Source organism: Solanum pennellii, chromosome 5, assembly GCF_001406875.1.
Source record: "Solanum pennellii chromosome 5, SPENNV200".
Lineage (NCBI taxonomy): Eukaryota > Viridiplantae > Streptophyta > Magnoliopsida > Solanales > Solanaceae > Solanum > Solanum pennellii.
In genome coordinates, this window is record NC_028641.1 from 77450697 (window position 1) to 77472270 (window position 21574).

General features: G+C 34.9%; 6 protein-coding genes across 12 annotated transcripts; 1 reads left to right on the top strand and 5 right to left on the bottom strand.

Annotated features, from left to right (window-relative positions):
• The first annotated feature begins 1452 nt into the window (after positions 1-1452).
• LOC107020313 (protein PHOSPHATE STARVATION RESPONSE 1-like) lies at positions 1453-7507 on the top strand. 4 transcript variants are annotated; one of them, XM_015220617.2, is made up of 9 exons: positions 1453-1673; positions 2094-2155; positions 3914-4669; positions 4960-5161; positions 5270-5346; positions 5423-5462; positions 5726-5783; positions 6235-6304; positions 7080-7507. In XM_015220617.2, the coding sequence occupies exons 3-9, from the start codon at positions 4040-4042 to the stop codon at positions 7392-7394; spliced, it is 1392 nt and encodes a 463-aa protein (XP_015076103.1). In that variant the 5' UTR covers positions 1453-1673; positions 2094-2155; positions 3914-4039; the 3' UTR covers positions 7395-7507. The 4 variants fall into 4 exon arrangements, with proteins under 4 accessions (XP_015076103.1, XP_027773071.1, XP_015076100.1 ...); XM_027917270.1 differs by having other exon boundaries at positions 2094-2150; XM_015220614.2 differs by lacking the exon at positions 2094-2155.
• A 358-nt stretch (positions 7508-7865) lies between these two features.
• On the bottom strand, positions 7866-8613 carry LOC114077344 (protein ACCELERATED CELL DEATH 6-like). The gene has a single exon (XM_027917272.1). It carries the CDS (start codon positions 8385-8387, stop codon positions 7866-7868), a length of 522 nt encoding a protein of 173 aa, XP_027773073.1. The 5' UTR covers positions 8388-8613.
• Positions 8614-8751: 138 nt separating this feature from the next.
• On the bottom strand, positions 8752-9923 carry LOC107020314 (protein ACCELERATED CELL DEATH 6-like). Its single transcript, XM_015220618.2, has one exon. It carries the CDS (start codon positions 9453-9455, stop codon positions 8937-8939), a length of 519 nt encoding a protein of 172 aa, XP_015076104.1. The 5' UTR covers positions 9456-9923; the 3' UTR covers positions 8752-8936.
• Positions 9924-10059: 136 nt separating this feature from the next.
• On the bottom strand, positions 10060-10716 carry LOC107019791 (protein ACCELERATED CELL DEATH 6-like). The gene has a single exon (XM_027917271.1). It carries the CDS (start codon positions 10649-10651, stop codon positions 10124-10126), a length of 528 nt encoding a protein of 175 aa, XP_027773072.1. The 5' UTR covers positions 10652-10716; the 3' UTR covers positions 10060-10123.
• A 797-nt stretch (positions 10717-11513) lies between these two features.
• LOC114077345 (protein ACCELERATED CELL DEATH 6-like) lies at positions 11514-12375 on the bottom strand. The gene has a single exon (XM_027917273.1). The coding sequence runs from the start codon at positions 12021-12023 to the stop codon at positions 11556-11558; it is 468 nt and encodes a 155-aa protein (XP_027773074.1). The 5' UTR covers positions 12024-12375; the 3' UTR covers positions 11514-11555.
• A 430-nt stretch (positions 12376-12805) lies between these two features.
• On the bottom strand, positions 12806-19675 carry LOC107018623 (probable protein phosphatase 2C 38). Of its 4 annotated transcripts, none has more exons than XM_015219153.2 (5): positions 19500-19675; positions 17110-17700; positions 15670-16037; positions 14515-14751; positions 12806-13384 (listed from the first exon to the last, which is right to left on the bottom strand). In XM_015219153.2, the coding sequence occupies exons 2-5, from the start codon at positions 17441-17443 to the stop codon at positions 13169-13171; spliced, it is 1155 nt and encodes a 384-aa protein (XP_015074639.1). In that variant the 5' UTR covers positions 17444-17700; positions 19500-19675; the 3' UTR covers positions 12806-13168. The 4 variants fall into 4 exon arrangements, with proteins under 4 accessions (XP_015074639.1, XP_015074636.1, XP_015074637.1 ...); XM_015219150.2 differs by having other exon boundaries at positions 17110-17750; XM_015219151.2 differs by having other exon boundaries at positions 17110-17750; positions 19490-19675.
• Positions 19676-21574: the final 1899 nt, after the last annotated feature.

Sequence of the window (21574 nt, forward strand, 5' to 3'; positions counted from 1 at the left end):
AATTACTTTATAATAATTAATTTATACACATTGTTACTAATTATGATAAATTAACAAGGTTTCTTCTTTTCACCCTTTTCCTGCCTAATCCCATCCAAAGAACTAACCATTTTAGGTTTAGCATAATTCAAAGTTGTGTTAGAAACTCATTTTCTTTGTTAGGTTTGACTAAATTATGTCACTTAATCAATAATTTAGGATATACATAATAAAGAATGAAATATAAAAAGAAATATTCCACAAATTTGTGGACCTCTTTTTATGAGGCAATATTTTATATATTATTATAATTAGAAGGCCTACTTTAATTTGGCACCCACCATTGACACATGAAAATAATAATATTTTAATCTCAACTCTCATTGGTCACCACTAATTACCATTTGGACAAGCAAACGAAAACGTACATAATCATAACAAGTAATTCACGACTAATAAAGATTGTGGATGGATTGACAAGTATTATTATTTTATATTTAATTTAAAATATTATTTAAAATTAAAAAATATTTTAGCATCAAAATAAAATTTGCAAACAAAAATAACAAGTGATTTATAACAAATTGAGAAGAGTCCCCATCTAAAAAATGTGTGATCCAAATTATTTCTTATACATTAAATATCAAATATTAAATTAAAAGATAAGTCAATTCATAGGCCATAGCAAGACTTTATGATCAATAAAGAGATATGAAATGCTATACAAGTTAAATCGCAATTTTTTTCTTTGAAATAATTTATTTTTACAGTATTTAAGATCATATTTTTTCAAATCTTTTAAGAAATAAATTAATAATATTTTCCAATATGATGTTTGTTAGGAATTGATTATCTTTATTAGAAATTTACATACTATAAAAATAAATAAAGAATATCTTTTAAAAAAATATTTTCGTAATAGTTGATCTAGAAGAATTTAAATAGAGTAATATGAATAGTGAAGATTCCTATAGGTAAATCGATGCAATTATTGTTACGAGTGGAGTGATAAATTTATCTACAAGTTCAATAAAAATATATAATTTCGAGTTTAATATTATATTATGTTTCAAAATTTATTTAATATGCATAAATTCAAATTTTAATAAACTTCTAGAAAAATCACAAATTTAAAATTCTTACTTTACCCTTGAAAATTGTTTTTGTTTATCACATTCTAACTTAGGATATGAAGAGTTTTATATCTATATACAGGTTTCTAATCGATAAAATTATAACAGAGATATTAGGCACATAAATAAACATATCTTACATACATAGCATGCATTTAAAATTGCACAACATTATAAAATCAACTCTATCGTATAAATTGAGATAAATAAAATATCATTACTATTCTAAATTCACATAATATAATACCTATTCCTTTTTTTTATGAAAATTTTTGGACTATTGAACCCCACTTGTGTGATTGATGCCCCAATATTGGTGTAGAGAGGTAGGGTGACAAAACAAAAGAGCTGAGATAATCTTATCTTTTCTTTTCAAAAATCAATCATTCAATCAAATACTTTTTTTGGTAAATCATCAAAAGAGAGATAAATTGGAATCTTTCTATCAAAAACAAACATGTACTCACAATTTTTTTTCTGAAGTCTTGATCTTTGTTTCTCTTTGAGTCCGCCATTGTTCTAGCTCCAAACGAATTCTTTGTCAGATTCTTGGATTTTAAGGTTTACTTTTTTATCTTTTACTTGAACCCCATGTTGAATTTTAGCTTTAGTTTCAGTTTAATGTATGTCATCAATCTTGTGTTAATGGTGTTATGTGCTAATGGAGTCCTTTTTCTTTTGGTGTGTGTGTGTTAGTATGATTTGAATTTGTTCTAATTGAACTGGGGTGTTGATAATTTTCAGAAAAGTTTGCAACTTTTTGCTGTTGAAGCTTTTGAAGTTTGGATTTTGGTTGCTCAAATGTTCATATCCTATCTTTTCCATGAACCCCATGTTGAATTTCAGCTTTAGTTTCAGTTTAATGTATGTGATCAATGCTGTGTTAATGGTGTTATATGTTTATGGAATCCAATTTATGTTTGTTTGTGTTTGTATGATGTGAATTTTCTTTAATTGAAGTGGGGTGTTGATAATTTTCAGAAAAGTTTGCAACTTTTTGCTGTAGAAGCTTTTGAAGTTTGGATTTTGTTTGCTCAAGTCAGGTTCTTAGTTCATTTTCTTATCTATTACTTGAAGCCCATGTTAAATTTTAGCTTTAGTTTCAGTTTAATGTATGTCATCAATCTTGTGTTAATGGTGTTATATGCTTATGGAGTCCAATTTTTTTTTCTTAATGTCTGTTGTGTTTGTATGATTTGAATTTGCTTTAATTGAACTGGGTTGTTGATGATTTTCAGAAAAGTTTGAAACTTTTTGCTGTAGAGGCATTTGAAGTTTGGATTGTAAAGTTCATATTTTTATCCTTTTACCTGAACCCTATGTGGAATTTCAGCTTTAGTTTCAGTTGATTCTTGAGTTCTGTTTAATTTTGTGTGTATGTGATCAATCTTGTGTAAATGGTGTTACTTGTTTATGGAGTTCAATTTTTTGTTCTCTCTTTTTTTTAATGGTGCTTGTATGGTTTGAATTTTCGTTAGTTGAATTGGGTAGTTGATAGTTTTCAGAAAAGGTAGCAACTTTTTGTTGTAGGCTTTCGAAGTTTGGATTTTGATTGCTTGAGTTGTTTTCGGGTAGCTCGTCAGCTCGCTCGAATTGATTCTTATAAACTAGTTACCTTGCTTGTTTAGGATATGTATGTCAGTAAAAAATGTCAAGTAACCAAAAAAAGAGGTCCAAATAGAGTGGACTGGATATTGAGGATTCATATAACCAATGCCGACTAGATTGGAGTTGAGTGTGGTAGTTCTTGTTGTTGCTCTAGTTACCTTGCTTAACAGGACTTCCTTATATGTGTCTAGAAATCTTTGTCCTGTAGAGCCCGTCTTATCAATATAGCTGCAGCTTTTCATGCTTCTATGGCTTTAATTACTAACCTGCTACTTAAATATTATTCCTTTGTAAAAACGGGTTTTACAGTAGGAAGAGTTTTGAATCATGGATCTGTTTGCTCTATTCCCTCATTATGCGCAAATGGAGATGAAGAAAAAAAATTAGGATCTGAAAATTTGATTGCCTTGAGTGTAAGGAGAATCACGTGATCTCAAGAGAAGCCAAAAGGGTGTGAAGTAGTTTACTTATCCAAGCAATTTGAAAAAGATAATACAAAAATGAGGGTAGTAACAACAATGAAATAATGTGAAATGGAGAGTAGTACACAACATATAGGGGAAAGAACAATAATGACAGATAAATAATGTGATAATAGAAGCACAAAAAACACCGATGTTAATCAAAATCAAAGAATAATATGTAATATTGCTTCCTTGTTTTGCTTTGTCTTGATTTTTTTTGTTTAATGTGCATATGAAGAATTCTCAATTATTGTGTGTGTCTGTGTGAATTTGTCACCTTTGATCGACAATCAACTTTATCCTAGTTGTCTTCATTTCCTTATGAGTAAAAGATTTTACGGTTGGTCACGGACCTGTTCTTCCTTTAACTTTGCTGGTTGGTGGATCATCAAATTTTCTCTCACAGTTGCTTAAAATCTATCCTTCTTCCAACTTGGATGTGATATCTCTAGAGAGAATCCATATATTTCTTGATCAGTACCTATGTTCGTCCAGCTTAATGATCATATTTCGTATCAAGAGTTCACAGTGATGTATTATGCTCATCGCTGTGTTTTTTTCTCTGTGAAATACCTGGAAAATTTTCCCACGTCAACCTTTACAATTGTTATTGCTTATTGTGAATGGTCAGATGTCATGATTGAATAAGGTGTTGATTTATGATATTCTCGTTCAGTTCCACTCATACTTCAACTCCATTGATGTAAGATTTGTCCTTTTTGGCCACAGATGTATGGTGTACAAGTTTGAGAACCGTCATTGTAAAATTTGTCTTTTGACTGAGTGACACCACGGAGTGGGTTGAAACTGTTGTGTTAATCTTAAAGTCTTTATTAATTCAATTTATGGGGAAAAATGAACATGCACCGTGCATTAGGTATTCAAAGATCTAGTGAAACACAGCACAGTAATATGGGTGTCTGTGGAGCTATGTCGACATCTTTGTCCATTTTGCCGTCATTTGAAGAGAAGAATCTTAAAGTGACAGATTGTCTTCATGTGCTCACAGAAAAGGAACAAACCACAAACCTTATTTCCTCACGGGCAATCCCGTCAGCATCTAAGAGTGGAACAGTAGGGCATCTGTTATCTTCCACTTCTGGACCCCACAAACATTTTCACTTTTCTTCAACCCCCTCTCAAGAAAGTAGGAAACATAACTATCCATTTATTTCTAGTGAAGCTTCTGCAGCAACCTGCCAATCTTCACTCTCAAACATTCATTCGACATCATTGGATAATTACCCCATGGAGAACAGCAATAATTCCTGGGGCGAAGATGCATATCATGACTGTATAAATTTTTCTACTAATGTTCCTGTTCAGAATGACCAAGTCGAAAGCCTTGCAGTAGTCATGACGTCTGATGACCAGGTTAAGAGATCTGATTGGCAGGACTGGGCTGATCAGCTTATTAATGATGATGATGTTTTGGATTCGAGCTGGAGCAATATTCTTGTTGATATCAATCCTCCAGACACTAAGGTTTGTTTCCGTTACCTTATTGCTAATGTTTCCTTTCTGGGTGCGGTATGCACCTTTTTGTTTGTTTCAGAACCGTTTGTTTGGGCAGGTAATCACCACTTTTGCCAAGTTACAATTTAGTATTTATCATAGAAATTTCTCTTATTTGTTTATGTACATGAAACAAAATTTAATATTGTTGTACACTTCAAACACATCTTTCCGCTGGAACCACTCCTGAGTCCTGATTACGTGGTACGGGTTCCTTGCTTTCTGCTTTATTTGACATTGATTATCATTTTTCAAATCAGTTTCTGAGAGCATCTGAAGTCCATGCTGGCCAGTCCAATACTCTTCCTCCTCCTCTTCCTGCTGCTGCTGCATCGTCTGGGCAAAACTACCCAGTTGGTAGCCCATCGTCTACCGCAGCACAGACGAAACCTCGGATGCGATGGACACCCGAGCTTCACGAAGTCTTTGTAGAAGCTATCAGTAAGCTTGGTGGGAGCGAAAGTGCGTGACCTCTTTGTTTCTATGTTCTATTTCTCTTTTTAGCAGTTTGGATGAGTAAGAGTTAACGTTTAACATTATTATATTGGATTCACACATTTGACTTTACAGAAGCTACACCAAAGGGAGTCTTGAAGCTCATGAATGTTGAAGGCCTAACCATCTATCATGTCAAAAGCCACTTACAGGTATAATAAATCCTTCCCATTAACCTTTTCCGAGGTGACAATTTATTTACCTTATACATTTCATTTTGAATTTCAGAAATATAGAACTGCCAGATACAAACCAGAATCCTCGGAAGGTAGAAATTTCCTCTTTGATTAGCTGATAACTTTTGCATCCGTCAAGGACTCAGTATACATTTTGCTAAAACGAAAACATATGTGTTACATCTCCTCATACTTGTACTTCCTGCCTCTCTAGTTTCTTGTGCATGTGTCAAAGTGATTCCCAACTGTGAATAAAACTAGGGATCTTAAGTTAAATTTATTGATGGTCTGTTGGACTTCCCCACAGTTTTTGAGATGAGAAGATTGAAATTCACAGACTGTAATCTCATTGCAGGAACACCGGAAAAGAAGACCACCAGTGTGACAGAGATGCCATCTTTGGACCTGATAACGTAAGTCTTTGCTATAACACTATGCATATCTATTGATTATGCAGCTGTCACACTTCTTGGATATCTGTTCGCTATGGGGAATAAGCGTTAAACACAATATAATATGAGCAAAGTTTATTTGATTGTAAGAATGTGTAATTTTACAACTGCAGATATCACCCCCTCCCTGTCGTTTTATTTTAATTTAATTGACTTGCCAATAAATTAAAACTCAGTCCAAAGAACAAATGAAGATCATCGTTTACAAACTCGAAAACATGCAAGTTTGTCCGTGTCCCTCTGTTTGGGAGCATCTGATAGAAGGACCAAAAAGTGTAGCATAGGGAATTCTTGTGATAGCAGCTAAATTCTAATCTAATTCTGGTTGCAATTTCCGTTTCCTGGATGATGCAGTTGAAGTCTTTTTTTGTGGTGATTGATTGTTAAAACTATATTTGGATTTTGGTAATAGGACCATGGGGATAACAGAAGCACTAAGAATGCAGATGGAAGTCCAAAAGCAGCTTCACGAACAACTTGAGGTGCGTAAACGATCAAAATCTCCACCATTACTCATGTATCTATTCTTGTTTTTCTTTCTCCTGTTTTCGTTGTCAAATCAGAAGTCAAAAATCTCTGGATAATTGAGAATGTAATCTCAAAAATCCTGTGCATCGTGCGTCTGTAAAGACACATATCCAAGTTTATCACTATTTTAGCAACATCTTTATGTATTCCAGTGTGAAATTATGATAGGGAGAGCACACCACATTTAACAACTTGCAACTCCACCAAATTGCAGATGGCATGGTCACTAGCTCCATTCCGTACCTTTTTCCGTTTTAGTTGATCCATCATCCATGGCATATGTAGCTGACAAAATATCTGTAGTGCTTATGTAGCGGGTAGTTAGAAGCTTTTCTGGGTAAAACTACTTGAATACAGAGACCCGAAGTTATTATCTGTAGTTTCATGAAATGTCAAGTTTTAGGGAGTTACCGAAACAACATCAATTACCGCAGAACTGAAAAGAATTGATTTTTCTCTCAACTTGGAGCCTGTGTTACTCGAACTCTTCAAAAATGCCGAGGGGTGCATGTCGGATCTTCCAAAAGTAGTACATTTTTAGAGGATCCGACAGGGGTAAGGTTTTGGAAAGTCCAAGCAACATAACTTGGAGCTGATTCCTTTATCATCTTTTCTCCATTTCCTGTTTCCTATTTGTTAGAGTTTTTGATTTCCTCTAATACTTTCTATGGTTATAAAAGAATAAAAATCTGTCAAGTATAATTATAGTTTGAATATCCATTTCCTCAGATCCAGAGAAAGTTGCAGTTGCGGATCGAAGAACAAGGTAAATACCTTGAAATGATGTTTGAGAAGACAAAGGACATAGGGAAAGATTTAAAGGTATCATCATCATCAATAACAGATGAACATCCTTCACCATCCAATAAGGTGAAGCATACATCTCCCAACGACAAATCAGAAGCACTCGAGAAAGATCGTTTGTGGAACTCACCAGACAAAAAAGCTCATGAAGATCATGACTCAGATGATAGAGACTTGTGTTGTTCACCTACATCGAAACGAGCAAAAACAGAGGAAATATCAGGTCTTCATGAATCTTGATAGACTCATTTGATATGTGAATTGTCTTTGCAAATGCTGTTGACTTGATGAAAGCTTTTGGCTAATAATTGTGTCATTTTTCCTTGTTTCATTCTCTTTTCCCCCGACCTTAAGGATCGACTGTGTTCTTCACTAATCATGGCATGACTTGAATCATCATCTCGTAGGTTTACGAGTATGCTTATAGACACAGGATCTTTCTGTCCTATAAGAAAGTAGCTTGTCCGTCGTACTGACTGTTTCATTGAATGTTTCAATCATATTCTCTATAGGCTTAATATAGAGGCACCTAAAGTTGTCACAATTTTGACACCTCAAGTAGGCCTCGTTCCGATTGAAAACACTCATACAAGGCTCATTAGACCATTTCACAAAGAAAGTTGAGCGAAGAAAAGAGAGGAGAAATAGAGAGGAGCCGAATCCCTCTAACCAAAACACAATAACCAAACAGTAACATTATGTTATGTTACGTTACACCAGTTGTAACCACACTACAATAACCAATACATACAAAACAAAAGAGATGCAACCTACGATACAAACAATAGCTGCTAGACCAGCAGAATGTGCTAAAGTAGCATACATACCAGTTACAAATGCAATTACAACAGCTGACATTGCCACAAACTGCAAATAAATTGCAATCTTATGAAGTCTTAGTATAACTTCTAACTCTGTAACCATTAACCCTGCAACTGACCCTGGTACATATGTTATACTTGCTCCCATGGCAAAGTGAGTGAATACAGCAGCAGCTGAACTTGTAAACGCGATGGCATTTGTAACAACAAATACACCAAATGATGTACTCTTCAATAGAATCGCCATCCCTTTATCAGGGCTAACTCTATCACTGTCAAAACCTCCAGGTAATGTAAAACCAGCTGTGAATGTCACTGTCATTATTAAAGCAGCCACAACTAGATGTATTTGAGCTGCCTTCATAGTATTTTCGCGGGATTTTTCAGGATCCTGCCTTATAAACATAGCCATTCCTTCTCAAAAATTTGTTATCCATGCTTCCAAAGTAACAACCATTTATATAGAAATATTAGACTTAGCTTCTTCATGAATCTCTATAATAGAAAAATAAAAAAGTAACATTGCTTGCCTTGACCAGAAGAAAGGAATAATTTGCTTTGCCTTGATAAAAAATAATATGTTGTTTTCTTGCTTTGCTTTTAAGTTTCTATTCATGCAACAAATATATACGAGAGACGTACTGAAAACACCCCTGAATTTTTAGTTTCGTTGGATAGTAGACATGCTTATCAGTTCTTAAAGTTAACAAGTTACATCCAAGTTCTAGAGTGATTTAGGCATACAAAACAAGATAATATAATATATAGTACATTAATAAGAATTCATAATAATTTTGCCATAAAAGTTTTGTTATCTACAAAGCTAACACATAAAATATGTCAAACAATACAAGATGGTGACAGATCCAGGATTTTCACTAGGGTGATTGAAAATATAAAGAAGTAAACAGACAAACAAGACACAATTCTCGTCTTATTAGTAAAATCTCTGACCCCGCCACTACTGATTTGTTGTTTCTCCAGTCAATCCTTTGTAAATAAGAAGAAGAACCAACACATAAATAATGAAAGAAAGGCAACCAATGGCACAAACAGAAGTAGCTAGACTAACTGAATGTGACAATGTAGCATACAAACCAGTTACAAATGCAATAACAACAGCTGACATTGCTAAGAACTGTAAAATTGTTGCAACTCTGTAAATGTTCTTCAGAACTCTCAGCTCTTCTTTGGTCTTGGGGCGATGATTAGCTGCCATGACAAAGTAGCTAAACACAGCCCCCGCGGAGCCTACAAAGGCAATGGCATCTGTGACCACGAATGCACAAAATGCTGGTTTCTTCACTAGAATCGCCATCCCTTTATGAGGGCTATCGTGATCATTCTCATAACCTCCTGGTAGTGTGAAACCGGCTGCAAAGGTGACTGTTACTAGTAGTGTAGCTACAACTAGATGTATTTGAGCTGCCTTCATAATCTCTTTGACTCTTCTTGTATCATCTTCATCCAAATCCATCATCCTATGTATGACTCGATGACCTCAACCTTCCTTTTCCTCCCGTCAGAGCTATCTAACCTCGGTTGTCTTGCTAGCTCCGACTTCATTTACCCTGCTTGCAAAACCCTTATATAGAAAAAGTTAATTATATTAGACTCTTCTTCATGAATATCTACAATAGAAACCTAAGTATCATTATTTGCCTTTGATCAAAAGGAAGGCATTTATTACTTTACTTTGGTTGAAAGAGAGGGATTTTATAGCTAAAAGGGATAATATGTTGTTTTATAGTTCCATTTCATGAAACATATATACTTTAATTACTCCCTTTCTTTCACTTTGTTCGTCTTGTCGAAGTTTAACTTAGCACTAAATTTAATCAAGTAAGGAAGATTTTTAAAATTCGTGGTTTAAAATATTCCATTACATTTGAAATATGTAGTCTTCAACATGCCTCGTGTGACTATCAAACTTCTCATTAAGGAAATATACTGAAGTGATTTAGGCATAAAAACCAAGATAATATATTACATAGTACAATAATAAGAATTAATAATAATTTTGACATAAAAGTTCTCTTAACTACAAAACTTGCACATATTTACACATAGTGACGGAGCTAGGATTTTCACAAATTAAGACACTATTCAACAATTCCTGGTTCCTTGGTAAAATTTTTGGCTCCACCACTACTTAGTGGCTTCTGTGTAAAGAACATAAAAAACCAAGACATAAATAAGGAGCGCAAGGCAACCTATGACACAAACTGTAGCAGCTAGACCAACTGAATTTTCCAAAGTAGCATACAAACCAGTTACAAATGCAATTACAACTGCTGACATTGATAGAAACAGCAAACTTGTTGCAAGCTTATAAGTTTTCAGCAGAATTCTCTGCTCTTTTTTTGTTAAAGTGATTTCTGACTCTCCTTCGATCTTTGGCTTATGTGTCATTGCCATGACAAAGTAGCTAAAGACAGCCCCCGTGGAGCATGCAAAGGCAATGGCATCCGTAACAACAAATGCACAGAATGCTGATTTCTTTGATAGAATTGCCATCCCTTTATCAAGGCTATCTTTCTCGCTCTCAAAACCTCCTGGTAGTGTGAAGCCGGCAGCAAAGGTAACCGTCACTAGTAGTGTAGCCACAACTATATGTATTTGAGCTGCATCCCTAATTATTTTGATGATTCTTGTATCATTATCGTCTGAATTCATCTTCGTATATACGACTGGATGATCGATCTCAACCTTTCTTTTCCTCTTGTCAGATGTATCTAACCTCTGTTGAATGCATTTACGCTGCTTGCAAAACCATTATATATATAGAAAGAGTTCATTATATTAGAATCTCTAAGATAGAAAACTAAGTATCCTTTGACCAAAAGAAATGAATTTGTTACTTGCCTTCATTGGAAGAGAGGGATTTGCTAGATAAACTTTGCCTTACATCAAAAGAAAAGGATGATATGCTGTTTGGATTTTGCTCTATTTTGCTTACCGATTAGCTCATGAGCCAAATCCAACAAATTTTCAACCAAACCATTTCTTCAGTAGTGAAATGTGTCATTCTTTTTCAAACGAACAGATAAAGAGGTAGCGTAAAGCAAAGAGGAACAAAGGTAATAGTAGTACTAGCAGCAGTACACAAAAATATTTACTTATAAAAAATGATCATTGATCATTAGTGACAATTAAATAACGGTAATAGCTTAATGAGCCCTCTTTGTATATGTCTCTAAAGCCTTTAGTGACATTGGTTCTAATGACACTTAAATAATGCTGGTAAAGATTTTAGCACTCTTTATTAATGTCTACATTTATTGCTGCTAAAAGTTGTTTTTGTTGTAGTGATTGTCTATTTCTAGAAAAGCATCTGCAGCCTTTCTTGCTACATCTTGTAAGGCTATACATTGTCATCATGAACATCTCTCCCATGGTTTTCTATGAATTCGAAAAACCTAACTCCTTGGCAAAGAGTATATGTCATGTCGTAAAGAATTTTTACACTATTAGGTTATATTGACCACGTAACTCTCCCGATCAACCATTGCAAGTTTTGTAGTAAGTTTCAGGTAGCATTGATCACGATGTCTCTCACTCTCTACATCGTGTTCTTCCTCTATGCCTTGCTTCCAAGAACATAAGTAACCCACAAGCACATAACAAAAGATATGCAACCGATGACACAGACAGTAACAGCAAGACCAACTGAATGTGCTAAAGTAGCATACATACCAGTTACAAATGCAATCACAACAGCTGACATTGCCACAAGCTGCAAAAAGGTTGCAAACTTATAAAGCCTCATCACAACTGGCAACTCTGTTACAGATATTACACTTGCTGCCATCGCGAAGTAAGTGAATACAGCTACAGCTGATGATGTAAACGCGATGGCATCAGTAACAACAAATGCACGAAATGCACTTCTCCTTAGTAGAATCGCCATCCCTTTATTAGTGCTGTCAATATCGTTGTCAAAACCTCCTGGAGATGTGAAACCAGCAGTGAAGGTGACTGTCATTATTAGAGTTGCAACAACTAAATGTATCTGAGCTGCTTGCATAATATTTTCGCGATCCATCATTCAAAAAACTCCAAATTACATATGTTCTTGTGTGCATTTCACTTTCGTTTGGATGAAACATTATATAGGAAATTTCAAAAACTCTTGATGAAGTATTTCATTAGTTCTATTAAAATTACATTGACTTTGACAGAGTCAGTTGTCAACTCCAAGCCATGAACCATCCCATTCTATAAGTCATTTATCATTACTGTTCAGGATGATTTGTCAGGTTGTCTATAATATTTTGTCATGACTACTTCATTTACGTTATTTCTTTCTATATACTGCCTTGAGCTGAGAATCTATCTGAAACGGTCTCTTAGGGGTAAGGTATGCGTAATCTTAAAATTCCAGGCTGGTACATGAACATGTAGAAGTGTATGTGTATCTTAATAAAGTCTTTGTTGAGTATTAAAGTATCTTAAAATGCATGATTCATGAACTTGTATAGAAGTATATTTCTTAATTTAATTCTTTGTTGAGTCTTTATATTAGAATATCTTCCAGGCTGACCAAACATCATATAAAATTTGTAAACTTCAATGGAAAGGGTAGAGGGACGAGCCGATTAAGCCAGGATTTTCATTGAGGATCCAAAAAACGAAGTAAAACATAGGAAGAAGCCTAAGGGGATTCCACATCAAATCTATACATATATAAAGAATAATAATTTTATGTATAAACAGGATAATTTTATGTCGAATGAGGTTTCAGATGAATCCCTTGGTCGTACATGTCTTCCCTCGGACCTAGGTATTAAGAAGTAAAGTAAACTTGTGAATCAAATTGCTGCAAACATCTAAACACAAGTAAAAAAGAAAATTTATTTGGATTAAATGAATGTTGACAAGAAAAACAAGTTGAATTCAAGAAAAGTAATTGGAGCACTCAAATATATAGTCTTTTAACATCACTTCAGAAACAAAATTAGTTTTCAGTCTTGCCCTTTAACTTTCAAAGTTTCATATGCCAATGAGTGAAAAATTTTGACAAAATTTGCCCCAAGCAATGTTCATGGCATAATCATCAACTTATGATATCCCAAGGAGCAAAGTTATACATACTTCTTTTCTTTTTCTCTGTCACTTTCTGAACTTTTCATAATAAACTCGAGGGATTAGACGTAGATAGGTTATAGGTAAGTTATTCTAGGTATTGGCATCTCAAGGGCCTCCTCCGCCTCCTTTTATGGAAACCACAGGTGCACGGAAGGAACTGCGACTAATCAAGTGAGAATCAAGAAACAAAACTATGACCGTGATATCATCATGAAAATGCCGCCTCACTCCTCTATCTATCCTTTTCAGATCCGCATATCTCATTTCTCTCTTCTTCGCTGCTTCCTGAAGGGCGGCTTTTATAAGTTTTCTAGCAATGCCCTGTACAAATTTGAAAATGTTAGTTCAATAGAGAAAACAGCTGACATAATCATTTTAGTGCCAACAGTCGGTCAACGTAAATCACTGTTACTTGAAGTAGATAGGTCATGTAGTAAACAAAACTTACATGCTCAATTGCATAATGGAATAAGCAAAGAATCAACTAACTAGTGTTGATGTCTAGAGAGACACATCAAACACAAGTACAAGCATACATGTGGAAACACTTCACAGTGACCACCCCTCAAGAGACGATATGAATGATACAAACAACAACATACCCATAGATTACAAACTATCGAGAATTAATAATACTTTTTATTTGTATTTACATATTATTGGCATGAGATGAGTTTAAATGCAATAACATGGACAATGAAGATTCATATAGCCGACCAACAACATGGCTGAGGTGTAGTTGTTATTGATGTTTTAGATGAAAGAAGGAAGCAACACAGAAGGAGAGGATCGAGATGGATAAGGTTTTCCGAGTTGCATTCATTTTGGCAAGAGATAAGAAAACAGGGGCCACAGATATGAAGGTTTTGAGGTCGAGGATTAGTGTGGAAGGATAGTAGTTAGCCGTGTGTTGTAGTATTCTTATGAGGGAGAAGCAGGGATCTAGTCTCCTCTTCTCCGTATTTACTACTTTACCTAGTATTCACATAAGTATCTTTCTCTTCTTTTTTACTGCTACATGTTACTTCAATTGCTTTGTTTATCTAGCTATTTTGTTGTCGTTAGTTTCCTGTATATCCTACTTTGATTGTACTCTTTTGACCCGAGAAATTATCAAAAACGACCTCTCTACCCCAACAAACGTAGGGATAAAGTCTATGTACATCCTACCTCCCAAGACCCCACTTGTGGGATAACACTGGTATGTTGTTGTTTGTTGTAAGCAAATAGGGAGAGAGATCTTAAGAGCTGCATCTAATCACAAGCTACGTATAAGTTGTTCCTTTTTAATGGAAATTTACCATCAAAGATGTGCACACAGGAAGAGAAGGAAGTGCTCTCTTTCGCTCGCTCTTGTCAACAAATGAGAATGATGTTATGACAAGAAAAATTAGAAGATTTGATAACCGGGGAGATTCTTCCTTATCAAAATTAAATAAGGACAATCTTACATGGTGTTCACAACTGCTGACAATGTCCACAGCCTCTTGATTGCTGAGATGCTCCCATAAGCCGTCTGATGCAAATATGAGAAACTGATCTTCTGGAAGGAGCTTATGTACAAATACTGATGGCTCAGCAAGGAGAATAGGCTTCTGGAATGTTCCAGGAAATCGAAACTTAGGGAGCAAAGGCTCTCTGTTAAACTCTGCTCTCTTCAGATATGCATCACCAATTGATCTTGAAACCTGCAAATGCATTGAAATTTCAGCATCATGATAACAAGTTGATGTCATCTGCTTCAGACGCTTAGATATGTTGCAAAGTTTCTACAAAGTATTAGTGCAAGTGGTTTCTTTTTTAACTGTCTTCCCCCAATGAAGCTTAGCATGAAGCGTAGAGTATTCTATTTGTGCTTCTTTCAAGAGAAAGTGACATAACGATGGGCAGCGAAATGAAGGCATGAAATAGGACAGGAGAGAAACAACAACTATAATACCTAGTGAAATCCCACAATGTGGGGTCCCGGGTGGGGAGGGTAGAGTGTAGCAAACCTTACCCCTAGCTCTTTGAGGTAGAGAGGATGTTTCCAAAAACCCTCAGCTCAAGTGCAGCAAATCCAAGTATTAAAAAAAAACAAAGACAGTGAAGAAAACATAGCAACTAATAAGGAAAGCAGTCCAGAGCATACAAGAAAGTTACAATAACAAAAACATAATAATTTGATAATCAAAACACAATATCAACTGATGACAGATATCAAAAGCAAGAAACTACAAGAATACGGCCAATACTACGACGGGAACCAGCAAGCTAAAACCTGTTGAAAAGAAAGACAACGCTCCATAACCTACCAACCTTCTACCCTAATCCGCGACCTCCACACCCTCCTATCAAGGTCATGTCCTCGGTAAGCTGAAGTTGTGCTATGTCTTGTGATCCTATCTAATCACCTTTCCTCAATACTTTTTTCGGCATACCTCTACCTCTCCTTGTACCCACTATATCCAACCTCTCGCACCTCCTCACTGGACAGGAAAGACCAATAAACTGAAATAGTTTCTTTATACACCTATTGGTGGAAATGGCAATTCAGTCAGAAGATCCAATAAATAAGTGTATGTAACGAGCCGCACAGTGACCATGATAACATGGAACTAAAATACCTGTATAATTCCCTTCACACGCCAAACCTTGTGCTTTAAAACTACCACATTTGGATCATCAGGATGCAGTGAGCGCAGTTCCTCACGGACAGATTCCAAACTCGCATTATGTTCAGAAGATAATTGAACTGCTTTGACCTCTTTCAGAGCCCTCTCCTGTTTCCCTAACACCGCACGAGAATCTCCAGCATTTGCAATGTATAACATGCCACTGCATATAATACCCACTAAGCAGCATGATCCCACTGAAGCAATTTGGGGTCTAGTTTGCCATTGCTTTCTCACTAGAGAAAGAAACTCCTCTTCTGTTGCCAAATATGCCTTGCTTATGACATCGGCTGACATTACTTGATCCTCTGAGGTGAATTCTGCATCACAAAAAGCTGTCGAGTGAGTAACATTCACATCCAGCAATCTTCAAACCATATGCAAGAGAAGAAGAGTGTGTGCACATATTGAAATGTGAGAGAGAATCATCAAAGCTTTTTTTACTCAAGTATTTTCTTGTTTATGGGGAGGGGAGGGAAGTGGGCAAGCAGGAAGTGAGGCTGATCAAATGCTATATTTTGGAATAAGTAGATAGGCTTAACCAACTTTTCTATAACATAATACATGAGTGGTGAGATCTGTTATCTTCTCTTTTTGATGGGTAGAATTTTAATTGATTGTTTCGCTAGTTTTTAGATGATGAGATTTATTAGAAGAGGAATTCCCCTAGCAACAAAGATCTAGGCTTTGATCTCTTTTATGATTGGAGGTATATGTCCATTAGCAAATGGGTGTATGGACTTTAAACCCAAGAGACTCATCATGATTTGAGTTATGAAATATGACAAATTCGTGATGACTGCGTACTATGGATATTTCATGGACATGGAACCTTGGTACTGAAAAACTAAGGGTCAAATTCAATAATTTGCAATACCTGGATAAGCCGATAAGGAAACTAAAAGAAGTTATTGGAACTATTAGCTCATGGTGCAAATAACGTATGTGCTTGAGTGAATAAAGGGGTATGTGTTCGTGTTTTATCTTTTAGTGCTTTTCTTTTCAAGACAGAACCCCTGGCTTCTAAGGAACACACATTAGCACCTTGGTGTCTGCATGGAACCACAGCCTAAGTGAAGCGAAGAACTCAACATACGGCACACCTAGTGTCTAAGCACGCCTCAGTAGCACATTTAACAACATTCATTTACTATAAACAGGAGGAGACATATAACATGAAGCACAAACTGGAAATACATGTGTGTGTGTGTGTGTTTTGTATGAATGCATTATATACAATAGATAATAAAATACCAAGAGTTACTGCAGGGAACATAAACAAAAGATATTTCATGCTTCTGAAGTACATATATATATATGTAAGACACAGATGAAATGACAAATATACAGTGGATATTTGAAGCAAAGCATAGGAAAGAAGAAAAAGCATACTCTTGACGTTCTCAAAAAGGCGACCATTTATAAACCGGGCAGCTTCGGCACCTGCATGGCCATCATATATTCCTACAAAGGTGCCCTGAGGACCTGATTCAAACAAACTCATTGATCCCGATTCAAGCTGGCTCTGATCCTCCAATATATTATTCGCTTGAATTACAGCCATCGAGAACTCCCCGTTAACATGGTGCCCCAAATCTTTATACCACCACAATCCATCAACACTTCCGCCAGGGTCTCCTCCTCTACTGCTGCTATTTTCACCTTCATTATCTAATGTAGGCTTCCAACAAGGGTATACATACTTTTTCCATGTACTTGTCACCATACCTTTGCATGATACTGCTATTATCAACTCACCCAAATGGTCCAGGCAATCAAGCACTTGCAAAAACACAATTATTCCTAAATCTTGTCAAAGTCCCGTACTTGTGCATGTATCAAGCAACCCAAATGATCAAGCAATCAAAAGACTAATCAAACACCAATTGTTTCACAATCAACACCCCAGCTTGAGACTAATGCCGTAAATCTTGCAAAAAGTTCCAGACTTTGCGCATATATCTAGAAATGCATACAGTTAATCTGCATACCCGGAAAGCATTAGCTAACTAAATAGAATATTTACCCAAAGCCTGCATTAACAGACACAATAAATGAGTAATTGAATCTAAAAAGTTAATGGGATTTCAAGATTATGCACAATATAGAGACCAACTATTGCAAACATCATTAATCTGAATACCCACGTAAACAAGAACAACAATTTAACAGAGAGACTACATTACAGACAAATTAAATCAACAATTAAGATAAAACATAAAAGGGGTTTCAGGATTATACACAATGCAGAAATCAACCAATTCATTTAATCTGCACAACAAACATCAACAAGAACGACCTAAGCAAATGTTTATATCCAAAAAATGTACCATAAAAAAATGCATTTTGACTCAAAAAATAAACAATTTGAGACTAAATCGAACAATGGGTTTTCAAATTCAAGATTATTATGCACAATATAGGACAATGCAGCAAGAACAAACCCAGTGTAGTCCCACAAGTGGGGTATGGGGAGGGTAAGATGTACGCAGACCTTACCCCTACCTTTGTGGGGTAGAGATGTTTCTGATAGACCAAACAATGCAAACATCATTAATCTGAATACCCACATAAACAAGAACCATAATCTAAACAGAGGAACTACATTACAGACAAGATAAACCAACAATTAAGACTAAAACACATAAGGGATTTCAGGATTATATGCAATACAGAAATCAACCAATGCAGATGCCAATAATCTGCGCGAAAACATAAACTAGATCAACCTAAGCAAATGTTTATGCCAAAAATTGCACTTTTGAATCAAGAAATGAACATTTTGAGACTAAACCGAACAACGGGTTTTCAAATTTCAAGATTATTATACACAATATAGAGACCAAACAATGCAACAACAACATATCCAGTGTAATCCCACAAGTGGGGTCTAAGAAGGGTAGGATGTATACAGACCTTCCTCCTACATTAGTTGGGGTAGAGATGTTGTTTCAATAGACCCTCAGCTCAAAGAGACCAAACAATATAAACATCATTAATCTGAATACCCACATAAACAAGAATAACAATCTAAACAGAGAAACTACATTACACTTTACAGACAAATTAAATCAACCATTAAGACTAAACTCAAAAGAGGTTTCATGATTATACACAATACAGAAATCAACCGATGCAAAGACCAATTAATTTGCACATCAACATAAACAAGAACAGCCAAAGCTAATGATTATCATCCAAAAGATTGCATTTTGACTCAAGAAATGAACAATTTGAGACTAAAACAAGGGTTTCCATATTTCAAGATTATGATACACAATATAGAGACCAAATAATGCAGCAACAACAACATACCCAGTGTAGTCCCTAAAGTGGGGTCTGGGGAGGGTAGGATGTACGCAGACCTTACTCCTTACCTGCGTGGGGATAGAGACGTTGTTTCCAATAGTCCCTCAGCTCAAAGAGATCAAACAATGCAAACATCATTAATCTGAATACCCATATAAACAAGAACAACAATCTAAACAGAGAAACTACATTACAGACAAATTAAATCAACAACAAAGACTAGAACACAAAAGGGGTTCCAGGATTATACACAATGCAGATACCAATTAATTTGCACATCAACATAAACAAGAACAACCTAAGCAAATGATTATTATCCAAAAGATTGCATTTTGACTCAAGAAATGAACAATTTGGGACTAAAATGAATAATGGGTTTCCAAATTTCAAGATTATTATACACAATATAGAAATCAAATATAGAAAATGAATCGCACATACAAATATTAAGATTAGATATTACATTTGAATACCTTGCATCAGAGATTTCCAATTAGGTGTGGCAATGGAAGACCCCCCTTAACTCAGATTTTGATAAAATAAAAAAGAATGGATTTTCTCTTGCGACAAAGAGAAAAAAAAATTGTTTCTTTACAATGTGGAAAAGGGTGATAGAAGGAGGGAGAGAGAGGGGGGTGGGGAGAAAAAAATGGGGTGGTGGGGTGAGAGTGGAGTGTTCTTTTGGTTTTTGGTTTTTTTTTTTCAAAAATGAAAAAATAAAAAATTGCAACTCCATTTTTGGTCATCCAATTTTTAAAATATATTTAACTTTAATTAGTTTTCATTTTTTGTTTTCTCAAATGACTATTTTTTGCACCGCGTATGGTCAAATACAAGAGAAAATACTTTTTATCAAGAATTTCATTCACACTCAATATACGAATACGAAATTTTTGATTAAGGAAGGAGGTAATTTTCAATTAGTTAAAATGATTGTTAAGTATATTATTTTGAACTATTTTTTGAATTATATTAGTCAACATGAGTTGAGCTAGGATACTGGAATGGGTCATTTAAATATATTTCATACATGTTGAATTTTCGATTATTAGTATAATTGCATAATTAATGATGATTCTTGACTCTTTTATTGACGATTATATATAGAATTACAACACAAGCTTAACATAAAATACAGGTGTAATCAGTTGAGGAATTATTAATAATTATGATGAAGTTGTGAATATGTAGAACAAAAGGATCAAATGCACATTTCAATTAATTAAAGGTTAAATATGCTTATTTAAATATCAAAAGGACAGTCTGGTGCACCAAGCTCTCGTTACGTGCTAAGAGTATATTGTACATATTTTTATCTTACATTTCAACAAGAGTTTGTTTCGATAGCTCGAACATATGATCTCCTGATCACATGATAACAGCTTTACCGGATATCAATAACTGAGGGACTGAAAACGCTATTGATTCGATAAAATATATTTTTGAAAATAATATGAATTTCAAATTGGGCTTTCTCCGAACCCATACATATTGGAGTAGCTGTTTAGCCTTTGGACTAGAAAACAACTTAGCCCGGTAAGATTAACACAAGTAACCACTTTTAAACACACTTTTAAATTATAGCCAGATTTTATAATATATTTAAATTTTAACCATGTGATGAAGTTTGAAGTTTTGAACTACTAGAGTCCAACTTCCACCAGCACATCTAAAGTTTAAATTGCGTCAAAACTTCAAACCCAAACCTTTACGTTTAAAAATTCAAAACTTTATGATAGAGTTCTAAAGTTTGATTCTAATTCAACTACGTTGTAATTACTTTGCAAGTTTTGACTATGTTTTAAATAGCTAGTTGTGCACCTTAAACTATAGTATAGTACACTACATTAATTTATTGCAAATAAATTCATGATTTTTTTTTTCTTTTCTACTATAGTAGAAAAGGGTGAAAAGGGTAGTTCAACATGCTTGCTTCATTGTTTAGGGGTATTTTTGTCTTTTCAATTTTCTCTAATGGCTAGGTGTCATTTTGTTGCTTAATCAATTTTTGCCCTTTAAGTTTCCTATTGCAAGGTGTCTTTCAATGGTGATCTGAATGTATGCATGTGTTCCTCTATGTCATCCTTCTATTCTCCCTCTACTGATATCACTATTTTCACATCAAAGTTCACAGCATTTACCAGGTAAGATTAAGCATGTTTCAATTGAGCTTTTTCAGTCATCTTTCTTTCATCAAAGTGAAGTTCCAAATTTCATTTGGCTGTGCGAATGTTCCCTTATTTTCCCATTTGAGATTCTTATTGATGTTGGATTATCCTTTTGGTTGGGTGATTAAGTTTGATTTAGGTGTGTGAATATATGAAATTTGATTTGGGTATGTGTGGTATGGAGGTTTATAAGAGATGGATTAGAAGGAATAAAGGTTTTGTGCATCAATTGGATTCTATTGCCAATGTAAGAACTATTTTTTTAATTTTTTTTAAAGCTCTCTGCTTTTATGGTGTGAAAACAAGAATGAAATTGGATTTCATTTTTAATATAGAAATGGTGGATATGTGTAGTTTATAAATTTCATTTCTGTGCCTAA

Excerpts from the sequence above, each read along its gene's own strand:
- LOC107020313 (XM_015220617.2), top strand. The coding sequence starts at position 4,040 with ATGAACATGCACCGTGCATTAGGTATTCAAAGATCTAGTGAAACACAG. Across the intron at positions 4,670-4,959 it reads TCAATCCTCCAGACACTAAG|TTTCTGAGAGCATCTGAAGT; the intron begins GTTTGTTTCCGT and ends TTTTCAAATCAG. Across the intron at positions 5,463-5,725 it reads CAAACCAGAATCCTCGGAAG|GAACACCGGAAAAGAAGACC; the intron begins GTAGAAATTTCC and ends ATCTCATTGCAG.
- LOC107018623 (XM_015219153.2), bottom strand. The coding sequence starts at position 17,443 with ATGGTGACAAGTACATGGAAAAAGTATGTATACCCTTGTTGGAAGCCT. Across the intron at positions 14,752-15,669 it reads GTGTGAAGGGAATTATACAG|GTTTCAAGATCAATTGGTGA; the intron begins GTATTTTAGTTC and ends ATGCATTTGCAG. Across the intron at positions 13,385-14,514 it reads TCAGCAGTTGTGAACACCAT|GGCATTGCTAGAAAACTTAT; the intron begins GTAAGATTGTCC and ends AAATTTGTACAG.
- LOC114077345 (XM_027917273.1), bottom strand. The coding sequence starts at position 12,023 with ATGATGGATCGCGAAAATATTATGCAAGCAGCTCAGATACATTTAGTT.
- LOC107020314 (XM_015220618.2), bottom strand. The coding sequence starts at position 9,455 with ATGATGGATTTGGATGAAGATGATACAAGAAGAGTCAAAGAGATTATG.
- LOC107019791 (XM_027917271.1), bottom strand. The coding sequence starts at position 10,651 with ATGAATTCAGACGATAATGATACAAGAATCATCAAAATAATTAGGGAT.
- LOC114077344 (XM_027917272.1), bottom strand. The coding sequence starts at position 8,387 with ATGGCTATGTTTATAAGGCAGGATCCTGAAAAATCCCGCGAAAATACT.